General features: G+C 43.0%; 1 protein-coding gene across 5 annotated transcripts in view; it reads right to left on the bottom strand.

Moving 5' to 3' along the window:
• Positions 1-5477: 5477 nt before the first annotated feature.
• Positions 5478-17254, bottom strand: part of TRA2A (transformer 2 alpha homolog) — a 29602-nt gene continuing 17825 nt past the window's right edge. For all 5 annotated transcript variants that reach the window (XM_033193496.1, XM_033193500.1, XM_033193499.1 and 2 more), the window contains 5 exons: positions 15222-15410; positions 9420-9535; positions 6815-6943; positions 6430-6497; positions 5478-6265 (listed from right to left, as the gene is read on the bottom strand). In XM_033193496.1, the coding sequence (XP_033049387.1) occupies positions 6255-6265; positions 6430-6497; positions 6815-6943; positions 9420-9535; positions 15222-15410 (513 nt within the window). In that variant the 3' untranslated portion in view covers positions 5478-6254. The remainder of the gene's footprint in view (positions 6266-6429; positions 6498-6814; positions 6944-9419; positions 9536-15221; positions 15411-17254) is intronic.

A 17254-nucleotide genomic window follows, 5' to 3' on the forward strand; every position in this document is an offset into this window, starting at 1 on the left:
GGAGGCAGAGCTTGCAGTGAGCTGAGATCTGGCCACTGCACTCCAGCCTGGGCGCCAGAGCCAGACTCCGTCTCAAAAAAAAAAAAAAAAAAAAAAAAAAAAAAAAAATATATATATATATATATATATATAATATATATCCATATCCCTTTTAAGTTTCAAAAAAAGAACATTTTCCATTGTGACTTTTTTTTTTTTTTTTTTGAGACGGAGTCTCGCTCTGTCGCCCAGGCTGGAGTGCAGTGGCCGGATCTCAGCTCACTGCAAGCTCCGCCTCCCGGGTTTACGCCATTCTCCTGCCTCAGCCTCCCGAGTAGCTGGGACCATAGGCGCCCGCCACCTCGCCCGGCTAGTTTTTTGTATTTTTAGTAGAGACGGGGTTTCACCGTGTTAGCCAGGATGGTCTCGATCTCCTGACCTCGTGATCCGCCCGTCTCGGCCTCCCAAAGTGCTGGGATTACAGGCTTGAGCCACCGCGCCCGCCTTTTTTTTTTTTTTTTTTTTTTTTGAGACAGAGTTTCACTCTTGTTACCCAGGTTGGAGTGCAATGGCGTGATCTCAGCTCACTGCAACCTCCACCTCCCGGGTTCAAGCAATTCTCTTGCCTCAGCCTCCCGAGTAGCTGGGATTACAGGCATGCGTCACCACGCCCAGCTAATTATGTATTTTTAGTAGAGACGGGGTTTCCCCATGTTGGTCAGGCTGGTCAACTCCCGACCCCAGGTGATCTGCCCACCTCAGCCTCCCAAAGTTGCTGGGATTACAGGTGCGAGCCACCGCGCCCGGCCCATTGTGACCTGTTTGCACTTGATATTCTTCTGAATATCAAATAGAATGCTTAACTTATCTGACATATATAATCAGAGATCCCAGTATTCCATATCAATGAATTTTCTTTTTTTATTTGGAGATGGAGTCTCGCTCTGTTGCCTAGCCTGGAGTGCAGTGGCACGATCTCAGCTCACTGCAACTTCCGCCTCCCGGGTTCAAGCGATTCTCCTGCCTCAGCCTCCGGAGTAGTTGGGACCACAGGTGCATGCCACCACACCTGGCTAATTTTTTAATTTTTAGTAGAGACAGGGTTTTATCGTGTTAGCCAGAATGGTCTCGATTTCTTGACCTCGTGATCCGCCTGCCTTGGCCTCTCAAAGAGTTGGGATTACAGGCGTGAGCCACTGTACCCGGCCATAAATGAATTTTCAAGGTGACTTAAGCACCAACACTTTAATGATAATTAAACTGCCATTTTTCTTCCCTTATTACACAGATTACTAAAAGTGATTTTTAACTGTTGTTACGGTTGTCATGATTGTTTTCAGCCGAGATCCCTTCTGTCACACTGCCCTTATACTTTTGCTCTTTCAATTACTCTTCTATCCTCATTCATTTGTGCAAATATTTATTGGATACCTACTCCATGCCAGGCACCATTCTGTGCAGCAGTCACAAAGCAAGGAAGTTACCTCATTGGTTAATCATTTTACAACTTTCAAATTGCAGAGTATAGCAGGAACAGTTATGTAGCACCAAACTACATATATGTGGAATTTTTTTTTTTGCTATATATACTTGAAACTAGACAGATTAAACACTAACTCCCCATTTCTTCTCTCTGTATACACTTTGAATTTTTCCTAGTGTTTGGAGGCATACTCTGTAACAGTCTAAAACTAGTACCTCAATTACCCATGTATCCATGCACTTGAAACTATACCCGTTAAATACTAACTCCTCAGCTAGGCACGGTGGCTCATGCCCTTAATCCCAGCACTTTGGGAGGCCGAGGTGGGCGGATCATGAAGTCAGGAGATCAAGACCATCCTGGCCAACATGGTGAAACTCCATCTCTACTTAAAAAAAAAAAAAAAAATTAGCCGGGCATTGTGGCACGCGCCTGTAGTCCCAGCTACTCAGAGGCTGAGGCAGGAGAATCGCTTGAACCTAGGAGGTAGAAGCTGCAATGAGCTGAGATCGTGCCACTATATTCCAGCCTGGACGACAGGGCAAGACTGTCTCAAAAACAAAATAAACAAAAAACAACCACCACCACAAAAAAACACTAACTCCCCATTCCTCTATATATACACTTTGAATTTTTCCTAGTGATTGGAGCCATACTTTATAACGGTCTGAAACTAGTACCTCAACTACCTATGTATCCATTCATTCACCTCTAAGGGGTGAATAGGATAGTCATTTAAAACTAGTTTTGTGTTGTAAATAATTGAGTATATAACCTTAGTTTTCTTTGTATAATGCTGTTTTTTTTTTTTTTTTTTTTTGAGAGTCTTGCTCTGTTGCCCAGGCTGGAGTACAGTGGTGCTCTGTTCACTGCAACCTCTGCCTTCCAGGTTCAAGTGATTCTCCTGTCTCAGCCTCCTGAGTAGCTGGGAGTACAGGCACATGCCACCATCCCTGGCTCATTTTTGTATTTTTAGTAGAGACTGGGTTTCACCATGTTGGCCAGGTGAGTCTCAAACTCCTGACCTCAGGTGGATCCACCTGCCTCTGCCCCACAGAGTGCTAGGATTACAGGTAAAAGCCACCACGCCCAGTCCAAAGAGTAATTTTTTTTTTTTTTTTTTGAGACGGAGTCTCGCTGTCGCCCAGGCTGGAATGCAGTGGCGGGATCTTGGCTCACTGCAAGCTCCGCCTCCTTGATTCATGCCATTGTCCTGCCTCAGCCTCCCAAGTAGCTGGGACTACAGGGGCCCACTACCACGCCTGGCTAATTTTTTGTATTTTTAGTAGAGACAGGGTTTCATCATGTTAGCCAGGATGGTCTCGACCTCCTGACCTCGTGATCTACCCGCCTCAGCCTCCCAAAGTGCTGGGACTACAGGCGTAAGCCAGAGCACCCAGCCTACTATCTCTCTTAATAAATACTGTCTTCCAGGACGGGCACGGTGGCTCACGCCTGTAATCCTAGCACTTTCGGAGGCCGAGGTGGGCGGATCACCTGAGGTTGGGAGCTCAAGACCAGCCTGACCAACATGGAGAAACCCTGTCTCTACTAAAAATACAAAATCAGCTGGGGTGGTGGCGCATGCCTGTAATCCCAGCTACTTGGGAGGCTGAGGCAGGAGAATCGCTTGAACCCGGGAGGTGGAGGTTGTGGTGAGCCGAGATCACGCCATTGCACCCCAGCCTGGGCAACAAGTGGAGGCGACATCGCAAAAAAAACCTGTCTTCCGGATTGCGGCTAATGTTTCCAGTGTTGATATACTGCTTGTCTTTTAAAGTCAACAGTGTTCTATTCAGAACTATAGGTTCTTTTTATTATTAAAGCCAAACCAAACCTTTATTATTATTAGAGACAGGGTTCTCACTACGTTGTCCAGCTGGAGTGCAGTGGTTATTCACAGGCACAATCATAACATAATACCACAATGCAGCCTTGAATTCCTGACCTCAAGCAATTGTCCTACCTCAGCGTTCCAAGTAGCTGTGACTATAGGTGCACTCTACTCTGCTCAGCTCCCTAGTTGCAAAATTTAAAATAATTTTTAATAATAAATTTATTAAACAGACAAGTCTTTCAAAAAGTAAGCTTTTAAAGAAAGATGTCTAGCTGGGCATGGTGGCTCATGCCCGTAATCCCAGCACTGTGGGAGGCCGAGGTGGGAGGATTGCTTTAGCCTGGGAGGCAGGGGTTGCAGTGAGCCAAGAACACACCACTGCACTCCAGTCTGGGTGACAGAGACCCTGTTTCAAACAGAACAAAAGATGTCTGAGGCTTCAATCCCCTAACACTTTTTGAGACCACTTTATCCAGGCTGGTCTTGAACTCTGGACCTCAAGTGATCCACCTGCTCAACCTCCCAAACTGCTGGAATTACAGGCATGAGCCACCACGCCTGGCCCTAATCTTTTTTTCTTTTAGAGATGGAGTCTTACTCTGTTGCCCAGGCTAGAGTGCATTGGTGCAGTCTTCGCTCACTGCTACCTCCACCTCCCAGGTTCACACGATTCTCCTGCCTCTGCCTCCTGAGTAGTTGTGATTATAGGTGAGTGCCAACATACCCGGCTAATTTTTGTATCTTTAGTAGAGACGGGGTTTCACCACGTTGGCCAGTCTGGTCTTGAACTCCTGAGCTCAGGTGATCCGCCCGCCTCGGCCTCCCAAAGTGCTGGGATTACAGGCATGAGCCAGTGCTTCCGGCCTTTTTTTATGAGACGGGAGTCTCACTCTGTCTCTAAGGTTGGAGTGCAGTGGCATGATCTTGGCTCACTGCAACCCCACCTCCTGGGTTCAAGTGATCCTCCTGCTTCAGCCTCCTGAGTAGCTGGGATTACAGGCGCCCGCCACCACGCCCGGCTAATTTTTTTGTATTTTTAGTAGAGACGGGGTTTCACCGTGTTAGCCAGGATGGTCTCAATCTCCTGACTTCGTGATCTGCCCGCCTCAGCCTCCCAAGTGCTGGGATTACAGGTGTTAACACCGCACCCGGTCCTCTAACATCTTTTTTATTTTTTTTTGAGACGGAGTTTCGCTCTGTCGCCCAGGCTGGAGTGCGGTGGCCGGATCTCAGCTCACTGCAAGCTCCGCCTCCCGAGTTTACGCCATTCTCCTGCCTCAGCCTCCCGAGTAGCTGGGACTACGGGCGCCCGCCACCTCGGCCGGCTAGCTTGTATTTTTAGTAGAGACGGGGTTTCACCGTGTTAGCCAGGATGGTCTCGATTTCCTGACCTCGTGATCCACCCGCCTCGGCCTCCCAAAGTGCTGGGATTACAGGCTTGAGCCACACCGCGCCCGGCCTAACATCTTTTTTATAAAGGTCACTTGAAACACCCTCTTCTTTTACTTTATGGTCATTTAAAAATGTGTGTTTCCTACTGGAATATATTCAGACTTTTTAGGATATTAGCTACCTACCGGCCAGGTGCGGTGGCTCACACCTGCAATCCCAGTACTTTGGGAGGCTGAAGCAGGCAGATCACGAGGTCAGGAGATCGAGACCATCCTGGCTAACACAGTGAAACCTCATCTCTACTAAAAACAGAAAAAATTAGCCAGGCTTGGTGGCGGGCGCCTGTAGCCCCAGCTACTTGGGAGGCTGGGGCAGGAGAATGGTGTGAACCTGGAAAGCGGAGGTTGCAGTGAGTCAAGATCATGCCACTGCACTCCAGCCTGGGCAACAGAGCGAGACTCTTGTCTCAAAAAAAAAAAAAAAAAAAGAGAAGTATTAGCTACCTATCTTTCCTTCAGCATGGTGCTAGTACTGAATATTCTCAATATTTACAACTTGGTCTCCTCCAAAAGAGAAGCAAAACAAGGGTTTTAAAAGAACCAAACACAAGACAAGAACTAACATTCTGGTGTAAGAAAAAAATATTTTTAAAAATGAGAAACATTGGGAAATTAAAACTCAGGATGGGTAAACTTTCATATAAATATGCACTGGGGGGATGTGAGGGAAAAGGACCAGTTCCTCAATCATATTTCTCCACTGTGCCACAATAAAGAGACAATCCCATTTTCAAAGAAATTAGCTTTTATTTGAGACTACTTTTCCCCACATGTATCTTTCAAGAATTCTATGCTATATGATAACCTGCTTATCCACTGTTCCAATACCAGAATTTCTAACAGCAAATTATACAACTGCTGTAGGTAATAAATAAGGGTTGTTCTTCACTGATTAAGGGAATAAACTTCAATAAATTTAACAACAACAACAAAAAAACACACTTTAGTTTTTAAGTTTTAACAGATGTATTTCAAATACAGCATGTTTTACAGGAGTCCACAAACTTTCCATCTCTAAAAAAAAAACTTTCAACTACCTGACTGTTCCATTCCACCCCAGACAATCCTGACATAACTGAACTACTTCATGTGTTACTTTCCTGAAAATAAAGTTAAAAAAAGGAGTTCATGATAAATGCAGATCTCTAATACAGTATCTAACACAAAATAAGCTTTAAAAAGACAGTTTCTTTCCTTATTTGATTAGTTAGAAGTTTAGGTAAAAGCAAAAAAAAAAAAAAAAATTTACAAAGCGTAACATTGGGGTTCTTTTTATACTCAAGATGTTTAACTGCTCAAAATGACAACAATTACATCTTTAAGAGTATAATTAAAAGGGGTGGAAAACAGCAACACAATTGACAAAGTGTAGATGCTAAATAAACCAAAGATTTTTTTCTTAAGGAGTAGGAAGAATCCAAAGCTTGGGGAAGTCTCAGGAAAAAAAAAAAAAAAAAAGAAAACAAAGAGGAAAACAATGTCCTTAATTGCAACCATTCCGTTATCAATAGCGTCCTAGAAGAGAAAAAGCAAAAAAAAAAGGTTAACAATTATAGTTTAATTTGCCTAATATTTTTCCAACTATTCACTGCCACCTTCCACCTTATATTCTAATATTCTAAAGTAAGCCATTAATTAGAAATGAGGTTTTTAATGCTACAAAAGCAAAGTTCACATACTTGGGCTGTAGGAACGAGATCTTGATCGTGATCTGTATCGACTATAATAAGGAGAAGGTGATCGTCTTCTGTAAGAAATGAAAGATTACTTAGCATATTATATAATCACTCTACTGAGGCAGATGAAAATAAAAATTCCTCATCATTCAAAATAATAATGTACCTAAGGTGATAACTACTTAATATTAAGTTCTCTTTGTGCCAATGAGACCAGAAAAGTATACAGCACAACAAAACACTGGCATATACAGATTGCTAACTTCTGTTCCCAAAGCATCATATATGATCTATTTTAAAAATCAAGTTTTTATTCATATGTATCAAACATAAAAGTGCCAAACACTATCATCTAATTTAGAACAGAAAGCTCAAGTTAAAACATTACCTGTACCGGTAATCATAGTCTTCATATCTGTCATACCCACGATCATATCCTCTATCATAGTAAGAATCTCGACGTCTGCCACCACCTCCACCTCCACCACCGCCTCCTCCTCCACCACCACCACCACTACTGCAGAAAAATGTAAAAATTCTGCATTAGTGTGAATGACTATTTTCCAGGACACTTTAATAGAAATTGAATGCCTTAAAAAAGAGAAAAGTGAGAAAGAACATCCCTTTCATCAGAAATTGCCTTCGTATCTCATTTTACTGACTCCCATGGTATTCTGCTTTGCCTTATTCACTACACACATAACCAAGAAAGACTTCACGAAACTCTCAAAACTATTAACTGCTCTTCTATTAATGCACTGCCCAAATCATCAAAACCTTTTCAACAAATTGAAACGATGAAACACTGTGTTGAGCAGCAGTATAAAAATGCTAAGATGCATCCCTACTGCTAAATAAGACTGGTAAAATAAATTGAATAAAAGCTGTATCCCTGACTAAAAGGAAATAAACACCAAGAATTTTAAAGTAACTAACTCTGGACACCAAAGAGAATACCAAGGAATGACTATATTCCTTCTTTTATTCCCAAGAAATACCTCTGTGAATACTGCCTTTGGTTGTATATTTTATTTTTACTTTTTGAGACGGAGTCTTCCTCTGTCACCTAGGCTGGAGTGTATTGGTGCGATCGCAGCTCACTGCAAGCTCCGCCTCCCGGGTTCACACCATTCTCCTGCCTCAGCCTCCCAAGTAGCTGGGACTACAGGCACCCGCCACCACGCCCGGCTAATTTTTGTATTTTTAGTAGAGACGGGGTTCCACCGTGGTCCCAACCTCCTGACCTCATGATCCACCCGCCTTGGCCTCCCAAAATGTTGGGATTACAGGTGTGAGCCACTGCGCCTGGCCAATGAACATCACAAGCCAGCCAGGAGGGTTGTATATTTAAAAACATTATCAAAACCCCTACTTATGTTTTTTGTTTTTGATTTTAGAAAGAGTCTCACTCTGTCGCCCAGACTCACTGCAACCTCCGCCTCCCAGGTTCAAGTGATTCTTGTGCCTCAGCTCCCAAGTTGCTGGGATTACAGGTGTGTGCCACCACACCCGGCTAATTTTTCTATTTTTCTTTTAGTAGAAGCAGAGTTTTGCCATGTTGCCCAAGATGGATTTGAACTCCCGGCCTCAAGTGATCTGCCTGCCTTGGCCTCCCAAAGTGCTGGGATTACAGGTGTGAGCCACTACACATCAGAATGGGGTACAGTGGCTCATGCTTATAATCTCAGCACTCTGGGAAGTCAAGGTAGGTGAATCCCTTGAGCCCAGGTGTTCAAGAACCACCCAGGCAATGTAATGAGACCTCTCGCTCTAAGAGAGTCCTTCTCTCTTTAAAACAAAAAAATTAGCATGGTGGCATGCACATGTAGTCCCAGCTACTTCAGAGGCTGTGGGAGGATTGCTCTGGCCCAGGAAGAAGTTGCAGTGAGCCAAGGTTGCTCACAAGGTGCTACAGGTTCTTTTTATAACCTACCTCCAATTTTATTCTTTAGCTTATGAGGCGCAACCTCAGCTCACTGCAAACTCTGCTTCCCAGGTTGAAGCAATCTTCCTACCTCAGCCTCCTGAGTAGCTAGGACGACAGGTGCATGCCACGATGCCCAGCTAATTTTTGTATGTTTTAAGAAGAGATGGGATTTCACCATGTTGTATAGGCTGGTCATAAACTCCTGGACTCAAGTCATCCGCCCACCTTGGCCTCCCAGTGCTGGGATTATAGGTGTTGAGCCACTGTGCCTGGCCTACTGTGGCATCTTTTAATATTTTTAACAAATGCTAAAATCAATAAAATCTGTCTTATACACAGAGACCTCCCCAAATGACATAAGAACAAAAAGAGAATCAATATTTAAACAGCCTATGATATTTTTCTAGTATTCAGTAATTTTTCTGCTTGTACAGTACAAAGAGCTGAGCCAGGCTAGGGGGGAAAAAAGCCCGGATGCACTTTTGATAGTTTTAATTTATCCTGTTGCTCAAACATATGTATGTAAAAATAAAAAGACTGGCTGAGGCAGGTGGACTGCTTGAGCCCAGGAGTTCAAGACCAGCCTGTACAACATAGTGAAATCTTACCTCTGAAACACACAAAAAACGATGTATTTAACTTTCAACTCTATCCTGGCATGGTGGCTCATACCTGCAATCCTACCCTTTGGGAGGCCAAGGCGGGCAGGATCCTTCAGCCCAGGATTTCAAGACCAGCCTGGGCAACAAGGCAAAATCCCACACGGCAAAACCCCATCTCTACAAAAAATACAAAAATTAGCTGGGCGTGGTGGCACGTGCCTGTAGTCCCAGCTACTTGGGAGGCTGAGGTGGGAGGACTGCTTGACCCAGGAAGCAGAGGTTGCAGTGAGCTGAGATGGCGCCACAGCAGCCCAGCCTGGGTCACAGAGTGAGACCATGTCTCAAACCCACACCCTTGCCAAAATCAATTCTAATTATAGGAAAAAAGTTTTTTTGAGTAATCAAAATTTTGCACATATTTCTGGTGGATTTCATAGTTTAGCTTAGGAAACTTGAACTCTTACTGAGTTGGTCTGCCCATGTAGATGCCTGGTGTTGGTGTGTGTGCTCTCTTGGTGATAGAATAATCCACCCGAATTCTTCTACCATCCAGCTCCATTCCATTTGCCCTTTCCATAGCCTAGAAAGAACAGGCACAGAAAGTCACGTATAATTCACCAGTCTTGAAGTAATCATTACTTAAAATTAAGCACAAAGTATTTGTAATCCAAATAAACTCCTGATTTTGAAAATGACAGCAATGTAGCTTGTACAGGGCACTGTATAGACAATTCTAGACCTCAACAATGTCTAGAACACATTTTAATTTACTCAGCAGAAAGAGTAGTTAATAAACTTTCCCAAATAATTTTCCAGTTCTGGTTCAATTCCCATTCCCCACTCCATGAGATCAACAAACAGTAGTTAATAAACTTTCCCAAATAATTTTCCAGTTCTGGTTCAATTCCCATTCCCCACTCCATGAGATCAACAGGGGAGCGGAGACTGAAGTCTTTTCAAGCTAATTTTGTAGGTTGCCCAGGTAGACTGCCATTTCATACTTTCTAGTCTCCAGCGATTTCACTTACAAAGACTGACTTCAGAACATTTAAAAAGGGTTTGCTAAGCTTTATACAGGTTCTTTTTATAACCTGCCCCCAATCTTATTCTTTAGTTTGCAGTCTAGTATACTGACAAGACTCAGTGAGCAGTCAAGAAATGATGATATAAATAGACAAGAATAAATTTATGGTAATGCCTTTCAGCCTTTTACTGAGACTGAACTAATAAAAGTATAATAAACTAATAAAAGCTACACAATTTTTATGTATCCACAAATATTTCTCTGTAAGATGCCCTATAAACTAAAAGTCATTAAAAAACAAAACAAAACAAAAGACAAGGTCTCACTCCGTTGCCCCGGCTGGCAGTGACAAGATCATAGTTCACTGTGGCCTCAAACTTCTCGGCTTATGCAATCCTCCAGCCTTAGTCTCCTAAGTAGCTAGAACCACAAGGTTTGTGCCACCATGCTTGGCTAATTAAAACAAAAATTTTTGGTAGAGAAGGGGTCTAAACAGTATTCCATTCAATGGACTGCATTTTATTATTTACTTATGAGAACAAGTTTCGCTCTTGTTGCACAGGCTGGAGTGCAATGGCGTGACCTCGGCTCACTGCAGCCTCTGCCTCCTGGGTTGAAGCAATTCTCCTGCCTCAGTCTCCCAAGTAGCTGGGATTACAGGCATGCGCCACCATGCCCAGCTAATTTTTTGTATTTTTAGTAGAGACAGGGTTTCACCATGTTGGCCAGGATGGTCTCGATCTCTTGACCTCATGATCTGCCCGCCTCAGCCTTCCAAAGTGCTGGGATTGCAGGCATAAGCCACCACACCCGGCCTGCAAGCATTTATTTTTGTAGAGACAAGATCTGGATATGTTGTCCAGGCTGGTCTCTTTTTTTTTATTTTTTTATTTTTTTATTTTTTTTGAGACAGAGTCTGGCTCTGTCGCCCAGGCTGGAGTGCAGTGGCCGGATCTCAGCTCACTGCAAGCTCCGCCTCCCGGGTTTACGCCATTCTCCTGCCTCAGCCTCCCGAGTAGCTGGGACTACAGGCGCCTGCCACCTCGCCCGGCTAGTTTTTTGTATTTTTAGTAGAGACGGTGTTTCACTGTGTTAGCCAGGATGGTCTCGATCTCCTGACCTCGTGATCCGCCCGTCTCGGCCTCCCCAAGTGCTGGGATTACAGGCTTGAGCCACCGCGCCCGGCCCAGGCTGGTCTCTTAACTCATGGCCTCAAGTGGCCTTCCCACCTCAGCCTCCCAAATTGCATGAGCCACCTTGCACAGCCTAATTCTTGAAGATCAAGAGATGTCTCTTTGAAAAGAACTCTTTAGAGTATTATTTGTTTCTGGTACAATTTTTTTCCTATTCTCTCACACACACATATATATTTGTAGAGACCAAGTCTCCCTATGTTTCCCCAGGCTGGTCTCAAACTCCCGGGCTCAAGTAATCCTCCTGCCAAAGTGCTGGGATTAGAAGCATGAGCCACCACACCCGGTTCAATTTTCAAAAAGAACCTTATATCACATAAATGTCTGCAAAAGCAAAGCTGCAAAAATTTAACACATTTTCCATTTGAAGTTCCAAAAATCAAAGTTGATCTCCCCCCATTCCATCCTAAGCACCGCCTCCAAAAACACACACAAAATCTCTAAGTACTTCTTACTAAAACAGGGTGAGGAGCTTATATTATTATCTTCACCACATGCACTCTAACAACTTTGACACTTCAGTGAAATTTTCAGAATCAGGGAGAAGTTAGTCAATAAGGGATACAAATTTTAAAAAGATTTTAAAAATCACTTTAGGCTGGGCACAATAGCTCACACCTGTAATCCCAACACTTTGGGAGGCCAAGATAGACGGATCATGAGGTGTCAGGATCGGGACCATCCTGGCCAACATGGTGAAACCCCATCTCTATTAAAAGTACAAAAATTAGCTGGGTGTGGTGGCGTGCGCCTGTAGTCCCAGCTACTCAGGAGGCTGAGGCAGGAGAATTGCTTGAACCCGGGAGGCGGAGGTTGCAGTGAGCCGAGACTGTGCCACTGCCCTCCAGCCTGGCAACACAGCAAGAGATTGTCTCAAAAAAAAAATAAAAATAAAAAATCACTTTAGCCAAGTGAAGTGGCTCATGCCTGTAATCCTGGCACTTTGGGGAGGTCAAGGAGGGCAGATCACTTGAGGTCCAGAGTTTGAGGCTAGCCTGGGCAATGGGGCAAAACCCTGTCTCTACCAAAAAATACAAAAATTAGCCAGGTATGGTGGTATGCACCGGGGTTGTCCCAGCTACTCTGGAGGCTGAGGTGGGAGGATCACTTGAGCCTGGGAGGTGAAAGTTGCAGTGAGCTGAGATCGTGCCATCACACTCCAGCCTAGGCGACAGGGCAAACAGCAAGACCTCACCTCCAAAAAAAAAAAAAAACCAGAAACAAGAAGAAAATCAAATCACTTCAGATTGCCTGTCCCTAAAGACTGGAGGCAGTCTCAGCCATAGAGAAGAAACCATACAACATGCCTGTGTTAGCTGAGGATTCAGCCTAGGCAACTGAAAAGAGAAACTGCGATTTAGCTGTCAAGCCTAGTCAACCCAATCCTTAAGTAACACACTGTCACCTAGTGAACTAAAAGGAACTTCTAAACCTGCCACTAAGTAACTGCTCCTGTCTTTAAAGTTGCCATGTAAGCTTTATTTTTTTAATTTTTTTTTATTTTTGAGATGGAGTGGAGTCTTGCTCTGTTGCCCAGGCTGGAGTGAAGTGGCACGAATTTGTCTCACTGCAACCTCTGCCTCCCAGGTTCAAACAATTCTCCTGCCTCAGCCTCCCGAGTAGCTGGGATTACAGACACGTGCCACCATGCCCGGCTAATTTTTGTACTTTAGTAGAGATGGGGTTTCACCGTGTTGGCCAGGCTGGTCTTGAACTCCTGACCTCAGGTGATCCACCCACCTCAGCCTCCCCAAACGCTGGGATTACAAGGTGCGAGCCACTACGCCCCAATAGCTTTATCCAGAAGTGGAAGGGGGAGAGGTGGAATCAAGAGATAAACATGTTTCATATTAAAAAATAGTAAGAAGAAAAAATTAAACTGTGTTCTGGCTTGCACTTTGCGACTTTTACTTCAGCTCAGATATCCTAGTATTTCCAAATTGATACCTTTATCTCTTGAGAAAAGGAATATATAAATCAAATATGTAACAGTAAAAAAAAAAAAAAGTCGTAATACTGACAAATTAAGGCATTAAACTGCCTGTGACATAAATGACTAAAAACTGAAGTACTAGCCGAGATTGCGCCACTGCACTCCAGCCTGGGAGACAGAGCGAGACTCTGTCTCAAAAAAAAGAAAAAAAAAAAAAGCCTGATTATTAATAGAACTTCTAGATATACACAAATACATGTATTTTTTAATTTAGAAGACAGAAAGTCTAATAAAACTAAAAGTATTAAGCTTCAAATTCCTTAAAATGCAATTTTATAAGTCAATTACTATCAACTTTTATTAAAGAGTAAGCGAGCCTAGGCCAGGTATAGCAGCTCCCATCAGTAATACTAGCACCTTGGGAGGCCAAGGCAGGAGGAACAGTTGAGGCCAGGAGGAGTTCCAAGAGCAGCCTAAGTGACACAGCAAGATTCCCTGCAAAAACTTAAAGCAAGCCTAACACTTCCTTTATAATACCTAATATGTTAGAATAGCACTATTTCAAATCATTGACATTGATTAGTTCATTGTGTTAGACAAGAATAGCATTAAAAAATTATCAATTCTTTCCATGTAGTATTTTTCAATTATTGAACAGACTGATACATGAACATTTAGAGAACAGAAAAACAAAGTTCCTTCCTCATTATAGACACAAAATTAAACATATCAAACCTAAACATCACAGAATTATTTTTAAAGTTAACATAATCACCTATTTGGAGCATCATTATGGCTTATTCAAAAGAGAACACTTACACATATATACTTTTTCCATTAACTTTTAACTTTTTCCATTAACTTTACACAGCCAGATTTCAATTAGGATATGCCTATACCAGAGAGCATAACTGAAAAAAGTGAAACTGGTCACTCCAATTGTTAACACTGAGAGGCAGAGTTTGAATCAGGTCAAAATTAGAAAGGACACAACAGGCCACATATGATGGCTCATGCCTGTAAAACCAGCATTTTGGGAGGATCACTTGAGGCCAGGAGTTCGAGATCAGCCAGGAGTTCGAGATCAGCCTGGGCAACATAGTGAGACCTCATCTCTACAACAAGAAATTATCTGGGCATGGTGGCCCACGCTTGTAGTCCCTGCTACTCAGGAGGGCTGAGGTGGGAGGACTGTTTGAGCTCAGGAGGTCAAGGCTGCACTCCAGCCTGGACAAGAAAGCAAAATCAGCAAGATCCTATCTTTTATTTTTTTGAGACGGAGTCTCGCTCTGTCGCTAATCAATGTCAATGATTTGAAATAGTGCTATTCTAACATATTAGGTGTTATAAAGAAAGTGGTAGGCTTGCTTTAAGTTTTCGCAGGTGCTTTAAGTTTTCGCTGGGAGTCTTGCTGTGTTGCTCAGGCTGGTCTCGGAACTCCTTCTGGCCTCAACTGCCTGCTGTTCCTGCTGCTGTGGCCTCCCAAGGTGCTAGGATTACTGATGTGAGCTGCCATACCTGGCCTAGGCTCGTTTACTCTTTACTAAAAGTTGATAGTAATTGATTTATAAAATTGCATTTTAAGGAATTTGAAGCTTAATACTTTTAGTTTTATTAGACCTTCTGTCTTCTAAATTAAATAAAATATGTATTTGTATATATCTAGAAGTTCTATTAATAATCAGGCTCTCTTTCTCTCTTTTTTTTTGAGAGAGTCTCACTGTTGTCCAGGCTGGACTGCAGTGGCGCAATCTCGGCTCACTGCAAGCTCCGCCTCCTGGGTTCACGCCATTCTCCTGCCTCAGCCTCCCGAGTAGCTGGGACTACAGGGGCCCGCCACCACGCCTGGCTAATTTTTTGTATTTTTAGGAGAGTCGAGTTTCACCGTGTTGGCCAGGATGGTCTCGATCTCCTGACCTCGTGATCCACCCGCCTCGGCCTCCCAAAATGGTGGGATTACAGGCCTGAGTCACCACACTCAGCCGCAAGATCCTATCTTAAAAAATAAATAAGTAAGAAAGAAAAAAGGATGCAATGTTTACAGAAACAAAAGTCTGTTAATCAACTTTTCACACTAATTCAGTACTATAATTGGGCATATAAAAGACAAATTTACCTCCTTTGAGTCATCTATTCTCTCAAAATACACAAATGCAAATCCTCGAGATCGTCCAGTTCGCTGATCATAAACCACATTGACACCACTCAATGGTCCATATCGAGAAAATACTTCACGAAGATCTCTCTCTGTTGTGTACAAACTGAGGCCAAACACTCCAAGGCAAGTGTTGGGATCTGGATTTGCCTATTGAATAAAAATATTATTTAAAACTCCAAATTAAAATCAAAATTAAAGAAACAGAAATACTTTGTTTAGAACACTTCATCTAATACACAAAAAATATATTGTTTCTAGTAATTTGGAGGTAAGATTTTAAGAGAACTAGAGCAGATGAGCCATATTTTACAATTCACAGTACACCCAAGGTCTTCTTTGGGATATGCTTTCTGTCTATTGCCTGAATTAAAATGTTCTTACTCTCCAGCCCAGCAACGTTCATAATGTATCCTAAAAATCTTGTAATCCCAGCACTTTGGGAGGCTGAGGTGGGTGGGTCACCTGAGGTAAGGAGTTTGACACCAGCCTGGCCAACATGGTGAAACCCCATCTCTACTAAAAATACAAAAATTAGCTGGGCATGTTGGCGGTGCCTGTAATCCCAGCTACTCCAGAGGCTGAGGCAGGAGAATTGCTTGAATCCTGGAGGTGGAGGTTGCAGTGAGCCAAGATCACGCCATCGTACTCTAGCCTAGGCGACAAAAGTGTTAGAAATGTTTGTTTCTTGGTGTCGTAAAGTAGCAGCACTTGAACATACATTTTTTTTAGTAAGGCCATTTTTATTTTCTGGAGAAAGGGTACACTTGTCAGCAGTTTTGTCACAAGAGTACACTGAACAAAGGAAACAGGGTCATTTATAATCTGATGTGTCTACCTTACTGTTCTGTTTTTTATTGGTTGGAACGTGACTTCACATTCTGTATTTGTGTTGATTGGCTAGTAACTTAGAACTGAGGCAAAGGCAGGAGAACAAAGGAAGGGGGAAGTAACTTGTGGAATGTTGAGAAAGGTAAAAACACCTTTAAATAAAGAGGAGGAACAGGCTATGACCTAATGCTTATTTGGACCTGTACAAGCATGTTAGGGAAAATATTTAGGCTAAATTGTGGGAGCTAAGAACATAAAGTACATTGATTTTTTTTTTTATTACGGCTAGTACTTTTTTTTTTTGAGACGGAGTTTCACTCTTGTTGCCCAGGCTGGAGTGTAATGGTGCGATCTCGGCTCACTGCAATCTCCACCTCAGTCTCCCAAGCAGCTACACCCATTCACAGTATACACTACCCATTACAGGCACGCACTGCCACCCCCAGCTAATTTTATATTTTTTAGTAGAGATGGGGTTTCTCCATGCTGTTTAGCCTGGTCTCGAACTCCCAACCTCAGGTGGATCCACCCAACTTGACCTCCCAAAGTGCTGGGATTATGGGCATGAGTCACCGCACCCGGCCTAGCAGATATTTAAGAATGTTAGCACAGGTCTTTGAACAAATTTTGCTTCTAAGAGAAGTTATTATTTATTTCTAATTAGATGGGGAGGAAAATCTCTTTGAAGAGGAATCTACTTTTTACAAGAGCGAAACTCCATCTCAAAAAAAAGTTTAATACCATCTTTCTGGTTTATTCAAATGCTTTACATCCCTTACAGATTTGTACTTGATCTGACTTGATCTGTAATTGCTGATTTAGACTCCCTCTCCTCCATTTTCTCTTTTTTTTTTCCCCTGAGACAGGGTCTCACTCTGTTGCCTAGGCTGGAGTTTAGTGGCCCGATTATGGCTCACTGCAGCCTTGGCCTCCTTGGGCTCAGGGAATCCTCCCATCTCAGCCTCCCAAGTAGTTGGGATTACAGGCATAAGCCAATATGCCTGGCCCATTTTCATTCTTTAGCAAGGATATTCTTTCAGTGTTCCCACAATCCAGATTTTATAAATAAATTTACAGATTTCAAAACATTAAATAATGACATGCTCCACCACAATTTCAGTTAGTATCCTGTGGGAGAAGCATAGCACAGCATGCAAACATGC

The sequence above is a fragment of the Trachypithecus francoisi genome, unplaced genomic scaffold (genome assembly GCF_009764315.1).
Source record: "Trachypithecus francoisi isolate TF-2019V2 unplaced genomic scaffold, Tfra_2.0 Lachesis_group4, whole genome shotgun sequence".
Taxonomy (NCBI): Eukaryota; Metazoa; Chordata; class Mammalia; order Primates; family Cercopithecidae; genus Trachypithecus; species Trachypithecus francoisi.